The sequence below is a fragment of the Hetaerina americana genome, unplaced genomic scaffold (assembly GCF_022747635.1).
Source record: "Hetaerina americana unplaced genomic scaffold, ioHetAmer1.1.p SCAF_4, whole genome shotgun sequence".
Classification (NCBI taxonomy): Eukaryota; Metazoa; Arthropoda; class Insecta; order Odonata; family Calopterygidae; genus Hetaerina; species Hetaerina americana.
The window spans coordinates 11,285,313-11,297,590 of record NW_027286985.1 but is presented as its reverse complement, the minus strand read 5'-3'; the positions used below and the strand labels follow the sequence as shown (position 1 = coordinate 11,297,590).

At 37.9% G+C, this 12,278-nt stretch overlaps 1 protein-coding gene across 3 annotated transcripts in view; it reads left to right on the top strand.

The window, feature by feature from the left end:
• Nos (Nitric oxide synthase) overlaps window positions 1-12,278 on the top strand; it is a 277,326-nt gene that overhangs the window by 178,416 nt on the left and 86,632 nt on the right. For all 3 annotated transcript variants that reach the window (XM_071590448.1, XM_071590447.1, XM_071590449.1), the window contains exon 4: window positions 11,939-12,116. In XM_071590448.1, the coding sequence (XP_071446549.1) occupies window positions 11,939-12,116 (178 nt within the window). The remainder of the gene's footprint in view (window positions 1-11,938; window positions 12,117-12,278) is intronic.

Genomic DNA, 12,278 nt, shown 5'->3' with positions numbered 1-12,278 from the left:
CTTCGAAAAACTGAAAGGAAATTCTAACGAAGCTATGACATACACTAAAATCAACAAAATTGGTCCATACGATAAGTACAAAAGACCAAACATGGTGTTAAACCCCTAACACATAGGAAAAAAAATAATAAATAATATATAAATAATGAATATAATGACAATTAAAAAATGGAAAAGGGAAATAAAAACGACGCTGGATTGGTAGTCCAGGAAAAGACGGAAAAAATACACAGGACACAGAGCAAAAGCCCAAATAAGGCGATCTCTGAAATAAAAAAGCCGCCTAAAAAACGGCAAGACATCTTCGTCGTTATTGAATACAATTTATAGTTCTCAATGTTAGTGTATACATATAGCGTTTTGTGTGTTAGTGTATATGCATATAGCGTTTGGTTGAGATAATATGCTGAAAGATTTCATCGGAAGCGTGCAGAATAACATATGAAACGTTGAATTCCCCGTCGAGTGCCATAAAGGGCGGATTAGAGAATAGCAGACAAGTCCTTTAACAACAACCTTACCAAACATCGAGGACAACTCGAGTTGGCCCGTCATGCGGGGCGTTTCCACCTTTGCCTCAAAAACAAAAACCGATGAATTTCCTTGGAGTGCTTTACGAGCCAGGCATACAGAGCATGGTGTAAAATGATTGCGCAGAGGGATTTAAAGAGGTGGTGAGAACATGAATGTGGTTGTTTAGAGTAGCATGATGTGTGTGTGACAACCCTGAGGGAATACGGCCGGCCACCTGGAAATTGAGGAGGGATTAAATGAGGTTGAGAAAGGGTAAACGGGCGGGGGTGGTAGGGGTTGAGGGAAAGGTTTTTGGGATACCGCATAAGGCCAAGCGGGATGTTTACTTTGGGGATGGAAGGAACCAATATTTGCGAAGTAAAGTGTCAAGAAAATAATGTTTAGGGAGGTATAGGGATATCGTGCTAGTATTAATTGAATTGCGGCTGCTTTGGCATGATAAAGGCAAAATATAAACTGATTTAAGGCGTATTTCAAGGAACATTTAAGGCGTAGTAAATAAGACCTGATAATTCTTACTCAATACCCTGTTAATTAACTTAGTTTTACGCCGAGTTATATTCTGGGGAGAACATGAAATAATTAAATTTTAGCGCTTAATTTTGAAGAGGATGTGCTATTAACCATGACGTTTCATATTATTTTATATTAATAGTTAATTGCTCTTGCTCCTGACGATTTTAATTGTATCATTTCTTTTTATATAATTCAAATGCTGTTATCAGTATTGAATTTTAATGGAAATTACGAGTAAGGGTGCAGCCAAAATGTTAAAAAAGAATGTCGATTTATTATATGAATGCACTGATTCAAACATAAATAATTTATCCAAAACCTTTTGGTACACGCACGAGTAATTTTAATATAAGTAAGTGACAAATAGGGTGCAGAGATTGTTAATTCTCGTTTCCGATTGGTGGAAATTTGGTGGGTTTAGAGGGCCAAGTGAAATATGATTTATGATTGTTTCCTTGCGAGGGGCACACACACGCTAGAGCTATGAGAATACCAGGGGTATTGTTCCCAACAATTCGAAAATTTTAGTTTCTCATTTTATAATATGTTAATACGTTTTAATTTAGTTTTCCTTCCTGCGATACAATCAAATGCTTTTATTAGAATTTAGGACGGTATAAAAGGTTGAGTGTCGCTTTTATAATCTTCTGATGGCACATGGAGCGTTCTCAAATCGTGAAATTCTAAAACTTCTTATTTTCTTCTTGTTTTCCTCTTTCTACTTCTTGTCTTCGTGTTTAACATCTTTGAAAACCAAAGGCAGAAGAGGGACCTGGATAGTGATGAAAAGATAAAGTCGTCCATTAACAATGATTTCGAAGTTGAAAAATCTGGAAATTCCGACCGATACCATTTTGTGTGTGGGTGCGGATTTAGGGACGAAGAAAAGTATTTTCACTTGTTATAAAGTGAAGTTTGCGGTTTTTTTTTTAATTTTTAGTTCATCCTGGTCCACGTAAACTGCATCGATACTGGTGTACTTATCCGCTTCCTTCAAACACTTGTGAACTGTTCCTTTTTGAAATTCTTTTTATGAGTCCACACAATTCCATTAAACGCATGCTGTTTGTCAGTTTTAAGACCAAAAAAATGCTTAAAGGTTCGAAAATTGCACCAGGCCAATAAAAAAAAGTTACCAGAAGTGACCAGAATATACTTAAACATACTGTTCGTGCGGAAAATATACGAAAATTTGCGGGAGACATTCGAAAAATAAAGCTTTACTCTCTTGGAGCACGAGCTTTCTCAAATTCTTAAATGCTTTAGTAGGGAATAATTTTTTCGAAAGCTTATTCGAGAAGTAATAAGTTTAATTGTTGTTTTTTATCCGAAATTGAAAATACGAGGTTAAAAATATTTCATTAAAAATTAACCTACTTCTTGAATTAATTGTTTCTCTAATTCAGTCTTTGATTTTTATCTGTGATATGCGATGCAAATAACGTGCATATCCATTGCCCAATAAGCTTTATTTTGATTCTGAAATAAACAATACGTACATAAATGTTTTTGCTTAAAATTAGGTCAATCGTTCCGACCCTGCAATGTCGAATGCTTTAATGAAATAGTTTGGGGTAGGATCAAAATATTTGTTAAATATTACGTTGCATGTTATGATTGCTTCATTGAAGGATTCTGCTTTAAGTGCGTTGATTTCCGTTGCGTAGCTCATTCCACCTGTGAATACTTCGTTGTCCTCACTGCGAGATACCGTAGCTTCTCCCATACTGATCTGAAGACGCTGTTAGGCGCAGGTGAGACCCCGGAAATATGCATAGAGCCATTTTTTCTACTCTCTTCCATTCTGATTTTGTTTACTCGCATTTTTCAAATATCCAATCGACCTTTCTCAGGTGGATACACATTTTACGAATAAATGTATGTTTGAGGTATTTCTATTTTAAATCAAAAATGTTTCTAAAATAAACGACCATGCCGATAGCTACTACAATTTTGGAATTCCCATTTCGCCTTGATTATGCCCTTGTTCGCAAAATTGTGTGCGCATGCATAATATATGTTTATGCTGGGCACTGAACATCTTCCTAACAAAGATCGTCATAACAAAAAGCTACCGAAAGATTTTTTTTTTAATTTTTAATCGCATGCAGCGTATAATGTAAAATTAAACAAAATTAGGTTGTTGGATTTTCTAGTGTCCAATTTCCAGGGAAAACTGATGAATGAGAGGAAATAACCAACATATTATGAGTTTAATTGTATCAAGAGAACATGGTATCCATTTACTCTAAGGTTCTATGTTGCCTATCCATGATTCAGCGTTATAATCTCATCTTAAGAGGTAAACTGTAAAGTCCATTATAATATGGTATACATGGATACGGGTGGGATAAGTTAAAGAAAGTACATATTTTCTTAACTAACTTCTTTTAGTACATTTACTAAAGCTATAAGTTGATTTGGTCTCCGTTTAAATCGTCAAATAAAACGCTTTGCCTAACTAATTCCTCTTTTTTCATGCGTCTACATCACGCGGTTCGCCTACAATCGCATATTATCTTTAACTCTCGGAAAATATTTCAATCTCCAAGTCGAATATAAAACATTTCAAACCCGTTACCAATTTCCCTCATGTTTGTTACTCTAAATGTGCTCGTCGGATAACGTCATTTACATACGTCTGCTAAAGCTCCTCATGCTTCAACCATAATTGGCCTCAACCCCCATACCAAGGCACACGGCGTGCAAAATTCACATATCAGGGTGTGGCGGTGGCTCCTTTCTCTCTACCGCCTGAAGTTTACCGAGAAGATCTGATACCTCAATAAAATACGCAGCTTGGTTGAAGCTGAGGGTGCCCAGAGGGGTCACCCGCATTTGATCCCGATCAGTACCCGAACGATACTACACTGCAGGCTAGCGTTTTTTCAAAATCTCTATAAATATAACCTCACGGAAAAATAAAAGATTGTTTTGGTGGAAGCCTTTGACGTAAATAAAGTGTCCTAATTGTTAGGTTTTTTTCTGTTTTAGGGCTCAGAGACCTGCAGCATTAATCCTTATTTCATTGAATTCTTAAAAGTACTTAGATTTAGGGTAAAGTGGATTTTTCATTTGTTCGACGAACTTCAAATTGATGCTAGGAGAGAGGGAAACTCAAGTTTAAATGGAAGAACGAGTTGGAAGAGGGTCTAAAGAAGAGAAGGGATGGAGATACGACGCCATAGATAGGAAGACATGGAGGAGAAGGATCAAAGGTAGAAACGTCGACCCCATAAGAATGGGATTAGGCTGACGGGAAGAAATAAACGTTCAATACGATTCCGTAATCGTAATGCGGATAGGTCCAAGTCCGCGAAAAATAATACTTGTACCAAGATGTTATCTCCGAATGCTCGACCTAAAGGAAATTTTTTGCACGTATGTGTATAAAGTAATGGGTGTGTTAAAGCGAGTCGGACGTTGTTCAACAAAACTCATAGAAATTTTGAATGCGCTACCTTAGTGTACTCGGAACCAACCCCCACAGTCGTCGTTACCTTCTGCTGATTTCCTCAACTCTTTAACTTCCGTAGATAAAACAACGCATATTCCATATTGAGATGTGCACTTATCTCGCAATGAATCGCTCTTCCCACGTAATTTTGTGAACACCGTGATTTCGAAGTCTCGCCTTTAGCTTGTCGCTCTCGAAGCTATTATTCCCCCTAGACGAATTCCGTAGGTTAGGAATGTTCTGTTATGTCGGGATTTTCCTCGAACAAATAGGAGTCAAAGAGTGTTTAAAATGATTTCCTTTATTACGGGAGATATTACTTTGCTAAAGTAATCAACCACATTTAATTATTACTCCAGTTCTATTTTGCTGACACGTACAAATTTAATTTACGGAATATATGCGTTTACATTTTTTCAGAAATAAAAAAATGACGCAAAAGATGATTATTTCCATTTATACATATTCTGATATTTTTCTCTTAAATGAAAGATACCTTATCAAAGATATTTTAGGTATAAGGTTTAGGTTTTTGGTGATCCCTTACAACTTTTATGTTGCTTATTGGTTACATCAAATAAATATTCCTCGCTCAATGCGTGAAAGTATTCCTTTTTCATGCAATATTACTTTCTTCGGATCTTCATGCTTTCTCCTGCTCTCATGTCGTCCTATAATACAGGTACGCTTCCTTCCTCCGCCCTCCCCTCTAACCTATTATTCTCCCACCTACCACGGCTCTCCAGCCACTACCCCTATATATGTATCTTCCGTCCACTTGTTCTACCCTCGAATTTCGCACAGCAACGGTCTCTCTACATCTCCATATTTAAGACTTGGTAGTTACGCTACCTCCATATGCAATTTGTCGCATCTTTATTCGCTAAAATGTATATCTGTTGTAAAAACAAACACATTGAGAAACTACTGATGAAGGCTATTTTTCGCAATTTTGTTATTTTGCAGAAGTGGTAATCATTTGTTTCGAAATATTTAACCGTACCTCATGTCTAAGGCGTCAAATTAAGTAGCAGCAATTATTGCTTGGCAAGGCGAAGTCGTTTGGAAAAATATCCTTGATTAACTTCATTATTAATTGGAAAGCTGCATTAAAATGTACCATTAGACTCATTTTTACGCATATAATCATTTAAAAAGTTTAATTACGCTTCATCTCTCATTTTAATGTATCGTTAGCGTACAAAAACTATTAGTAAAAATACTTTAATGTATTCAAATACAATTAGAAATCAGATTGCATTAAAAATATTAATCGATTTTATAATTCACTGTCCTTAGAAACTTAAAAAATTATAAAATAGCTACGATTGAAAGAAGACGTAGACATAGATAAAAAACATTCGAAAATCGAGGCAGATAATAGAATACGATTGCTTAGGCTCTGGGCAGTTAAGCGTTAATCATTGACAGATCGAAAAGGGAGAGTAAGAGATTGAGGCCGTTGGAAGGATAAGACTGCTTCTGGAGGGATTTATTTCCTAAACGTATTTTTCCCCAAGATTCTTTAAGCATTTTTCTCGAAGAATGTAATCATGATGCTGAGATCTCCCCTTGCCGAAGCGGCAAAGGGCTTTAAAATGGTCTTAGGTCCAAAGTCCAAGTTTTTTTAACCTTATAACGTGGGTTAATAATCACTAAATGTGTATAGGCTATGTCCATCAACATGTATGATTTTATTAATTATAATAATAAAACTAAGATTATTGGTTAACTTAAAATAGGTTAAAACTTGGTTAAACAAAAAATCATAAAATTTAATTTGGTTATTGAAGTTATTAAACCCTTTAGGGTAGAAAACATCTTATGTCTAAAAATGAACATTTAAAATACAAGGAAAAATAAAATGTGCATCCGGGGAAGCCCATTAGTGAAAGTAGAATCATAAGATATATTAATAGAGGTTGGATATACGCAAAAAAATGACGCTTCAATATTGACCACCTCTATACTTACCTGTGGCACTTTAAGGATACTACAAAATTTTACAAGACCCCGTTGCCTGAATCAAATATTGCAGCTTCTCCAAATACACACATTTCCACCGTTATCCAAGGGGTAGTGCGCCAATGCGTTACTTCTTATATTACGTGGCGTCCCCCCTTTAAGTCTCCGCGCGAAACCCGTGACGAATCCTTGAGGCCTCTACTACGCACCTGCAATCAGGAACACCGCCCTGGGTGTGGGTGAACGCTGTATCAGGCGGATTATCGCCACTCCGGTCTCTAATTGAATATCATTGAACTGCGGCGCATCGACGATTCGATTCAAACGGACGACGTCACTTAAAGTATTGCGACACGTCCTCTCCCATCAGGGTAAACTGTGGATATTTGTAAGAGATTATCATCACTTCGATGTTTTTCCAACGTTGGAAAACATACGGCGCACAGGTCATATTTACATTGCGTTCTTTGGTACCCGGCATCGCAGTTGCCATCGCTTATACAGGTCTCACATCGAGGTGGAGTGATTCATTTTCACTTACAATCTCGCATCTTTTGTTGGATGGCTTATCTCTGATCAGAACGGTTTCACATGTACGCCGTGGGGGTGGAGAGCCTGGAATCATTAACCAAATAATTCCCTTGTCTCCCCTAACATAACACAACCCAACATTCTACTCTGCAATAAGCCCCTCTTCATCTCCACTAACTTCCTTCCTTCCTTCATCCCGTCCAACATTCCTATCCTATTCCTACCCTTTCCTGCTTTGCCTAACATTCTCCCCTCTATCATAGTCTTCAACATCCCACTGCCAATGAATTTGGTTTGCGTCAATTTTTCCTGTGTTCTTACGATTTCTCCCAGTTATTCCCTCTCCTCCCCCCCACCCCAATACCCACCACCATATTGATCTTTTTATAATACTTACTAACAAAAAGTAGTTCAACATACTATGTGAAGCAAAAAATTATGCCTTTTTCAAAAGAATGGAACGAGCAGTTTTCTTAAAAATGTGACAGGGCTATAAAAATTTTCCAAAGCAGAGGAGCCTGAGAGTTAAAACTTCAACTGAATAAATATGTAATATAAATGAGCAGCTCTTCAAACATTTAAAATAAATATAAAGGCAACAGTCCGTTGTTCAAAATATCTATTTATTAAAATGAGTTTTATTTGAAATTTTATTAGTTTATTCATTTTACATACAAGTTCAAAATTTTTTCTCTAAAATGAAATAATTAAAATGGGTTATTTAAATGGGAATTAAAATAAATTTATGGGTTATCTATTTATTTGATAACTGTTGTGAATTTTTCGGGTGGATGTTTCCACCAGAGGGAGCCATTTAAAAATCTAAATCTTTTACGCCGCAGAGTTTTCTTATTGCAATTCATCTCGTATTTCACTGAAAGATTTCATTTTGAAGTTCAGCAAAATAATAATTTCAGTTCGATTTTGCAAATTACTCATTTTTGCCTTTTTCAGACATGTAAAAAATATACGTACAAATAATATACCATATATAACATATCATAGTCTTCATATACATATATATAGACATATATATACAGATCCCTACTTGAGGTGATTTGTGGAGGGCAGCATAACGTCCCGTCCGTCGGATGGGGCGTTATGCTGCGGACCCCTTGGCGCTTTCGTTAAGAGTAGGCTAATACCGACGCCGGGTTTCTCTCCACCCTTCATCCTTTACTGTCCTTCCCTAGTGTGGCGCAAATGGCCTCAGTTGTCCGTCGCCTCCCCTAAATACTACTACTACAGATGCATTTTTGTGGGTATATATATATATATATATATATATATATATAATTTTATATATATATATACATATATATATATAAAATTATGTTATATATTTGTGTGTATAGATATTTATAAATATTTACATATTTATATCTAAAGATATATTTCGTATTATCTTGCTTAAAATATAAAAATTTTGTCGCAAATATAAATTAAACTTTTATTTACTAGTGCTACTTAGGCATTCCTAGCAATCGTCATATATAGGTTCTAGCTTCATAGTCGTTTGAATTAAGCTCAGATATATCTCACTTCGCGCAAATAGTAATTTATTCTTTGCAAGCGTGAAATGTTTTCAAAGGCAGCGATGCTCATCTTTCCACCGCCCCGCTACACATTGAAAAATAACCGATTGAGAGTGTATAGAATAAAACAATCGCTCGATTGTGTTCCTCGCGTCTTCATTCGGCGCCGATTTCTTCTTTTACCCCCCCACACCCTCCTCTCCACCCATCTGACTCCTCTTTTCTTTCCATTTTCCTTGATCTTAAAAATTACTCCCTCCGGCGAACGGGACGGTGATAGTGGGATGGATAGAGCGCGAAGTGGACGGGGGTGGGGAGCGAAAGGGACCCGAAACCGCAGCTGCAGGATTCCCTCCCCGTTCTTCCCCTCTACTGTCTTGCGCGCATCGCCTTCCTTTCCGTTATTACTCTCTCCTCGCCTCTCCCTCTTCCTCCCGGCCACACAGCAATATTCCACCTCTCACCCCCCCCCGCCACACCCCCTCCGCCGCCCGCTTTCATCCCCGCCCACCCTATCTTCGGATCCCTGCCCTGCCGTCGGGCGCTATCGGGAGGCGGCTTCAAATATACGCACACACTACCGCTCATCCGATCCGAAACGTTTCGTTCGGGCGAATCCATTCAAATCCTCCGCCTCCACCCTCCATTCCCTCCCGCCCTCTCTCGTCCATTCTTCCTTGCTCCCCGGCCAAATCCACCACCCTAAACATACTATCATCCTTCTCGTCCTCCATTTTCAATCTCGTCGCAGAACCACCCCTACGCATCGCTCTGATTCATTCAACTCTTTTCCTCTTCGGTACTTCTTCTTTCTTAATCTGGACTAAACGTTGAAGTATTGCGTCAGACTCAGCCACAGTGATTGTGCTGACGAGTGATTCATCCAAGACGCGCAACACGAGTCCGACGCCACGTGTCATTGGAGACAGCTGTTCTTTCGTTTGTGCATTTGCGTTTCTGCCTCCCCACACCTCCCCTTCCTCTCGCTAAGACTTCCCCTTCATCCGCGTTCTCCTGCCGGAGTATATTGCGTTCTAGCCGATAATCAGGTATTATTTCACCCAAGACAATACGCATTCTCCTAAAAGAAATAAAGATATTAGAAAGGTCGTATAGAGTTAAGAGGGAGGGATGTTGTGAAGCGTAACAGTTTATTACGAATCTGGTTTCCCTCAGTTAATGCCCTTTTTCACGAACACCTGTTGGAGTTGATTATTTTGATGTCCCTCAGAGCATCCTCTTTTAAATCAACCGACTCAGCGTGGGAGGGAAACATATTTTTAAAGTTTCCTTCGCCTCCATCTCTGAATCCCACCCACACACCCCCCCTCTCCCCTCAACGCGCCCAAAATAGGGGGAGTGGAATGGATTTTTCGACCCCGAAAACAACGTCTCACGCAACGATGAGGGTCTTTAGAGATATTTAAGGCCGGAATGGAACCACCTCCATTTCACGCGGGTGCGAATTTTTATGAAGGCTTCTGCTGCTGGTAGCTGCTGCCTGTGACCTGTCAGTTTCATCGGCGAGGAATTTTACCACGCAAAAGGAAAAACATAGGGGAAGCAGATGCGGTGAAAACATACAGTTATCAAAAAATGGAAATCTCGCTTTTAGCGCTCCACGTCGATAAAAATAAATACGTGCGAAACGCATTCACAAAGTTGCAATGTTAAATTCTCTCCGTACTCTGTGGGAAATTCACTCAATCAATTTCAGAGAAGGGAATCTAATTTTAAATATATCTTCTTTCGTCAGCACACAAGGTCGATGTTCAAATTGCAATTATCTTCCTGAGGGAATTAATTCACATAACTGTCAAAATCGGTATATAATGCCCATACATACGTACATACTCGTACTTCATACTCCTAAAATATGAATCTGCATTTTAAACTGTAGAATTGCTCCTTCTGAAACAATAAGTGAGCTTTAGGTTTTATGAAATCTGCGTTGTAACTGGTTGCATGAGTATTAGCTATATTCTGGAGCTTGTTGTGAATTGCCTTAATTATGGCGTAATCAAAACAGATAACCACCTTACTTCCACTTTTGTCAATGATTTTGTGTAAATAGATAATATTCCGTTGAGGCTTCCTTTGCAATAAGTAATTATATATTTTTTTATAAAACTGCAACTGGTAACCCCCTAGAGTATAATTAAAAAAAAACACTTATGTAATAGAGAAAACTTAGTGCTGAAGTAAAAATACGAATGTAATTTTCCACTCAATTTTATTCGGTACATTTAAGAATTGATCAGAATTGTACCGAATATAATTAAGTGGAAAGATACATCGGTATTTTTACTTTTAAGATTATGTATTTCCACAGAGTTAAGCCTAAAAAAATAGAATACATAAAAAACTGAGTGATTGAAAAATGATGGAATTTTCGAGAAAATCTGTGACAAGAAAAACATCGGCAATGGAGCGAATTCCGCATAGCCTAATAGTGTACAGCCGATTTTCTCAATAAAATGCTAATGAAATGTAATATATTTATGTTATAGATCACAACTACTATAATTAGAATACATGAAATTACTTTGTTGCACATTAATAAGATTTATGCGTTGTATTATTCTCGGTATCATTTATATACGAATTGGACTTCGGAAGGGCCTTAGGTCCACTTTGTGTCAATCTGACTTTTTTACCAGTGAGCCGTTCATCTCTATCATTAAGAGAACTTTATGAATAACTTAATTTTCTAATATATATATATATATATATATATATATATATATATATATATATATATATATATATATATATACGTCAGGGAAACGCGAAAGGAAGTATTTTTATGGTATTAACTCTTTCGAGCGCAATAGGATGACGAGCTTGTTTTTCATGTCGGATGAGTTTGTTTGTTTTTCATATTTTAATGCCACTTTTATCATCCTAACATGAATTTAATGAGCCACATTCATTAACTGTCGAATGTGTTAAATGTTATTTAAATTTTTTCTCTGCTCTCAACAGCCAGTTTTAAGACTTCATACGAAGTGAATGAAGTTTTTTTAAATGGATGCGAATTCCGTTTTTACGGAATAAAGGAATCCTTCCAACAGATGGAGTTTCAAATTTTATAATCAACGCATTGCATAATTTTTGGTTCCTTATTTGTTTAAGTGGATTTGAGCCTTCTGTGAGATTCAAGGAGGCTTAAAGTTTTAAATGTTTACCTCTTTAAGACTGACTTTTCATTTGTTTGAAATAAATTCCGAAGATTTCTTTGCTCCGGGGTAGAAAGTGGCTCGGCCATAGTCGGAATTATTTTTTCTCGTGATCATATTTTTAGGGTAAAGAGGAAGAAGGCCATCTCTGAAACATAGTCGCTCTCTTTATTGAACTCTCTCTTTCTCTTTCATCCCCGAACATGCCCGTCCTGCTGCAGGTTGAACAGTCCAAGTCACCTGGCCAGGTGGGAGCAGGTGCAGAAGGAGATTCTAAGTGGCGGCGGCGACTGCTGGGGGAATTACAAACTCACGGAGACGGAGCTCGTGTTCGGCGCCAAGCTGGCTTGGCGAAATTCAGTACGCTGCATTGGCCGGATCCAGTGGTCCAAGCTGCAGGCGAGTGACCAAACGTGTGGGAATCACGAGTCCTCATCCATCCTTCCCTCCCCCTTTCCCCACTCAAGATGCATCTATTTTTCTCCCGTGACCTATGACCTTCGTCCGTAGGTTTGCCTGCGAGTGTCACATCCGGATTTCGAGAATGCTCACTTTTTCCCT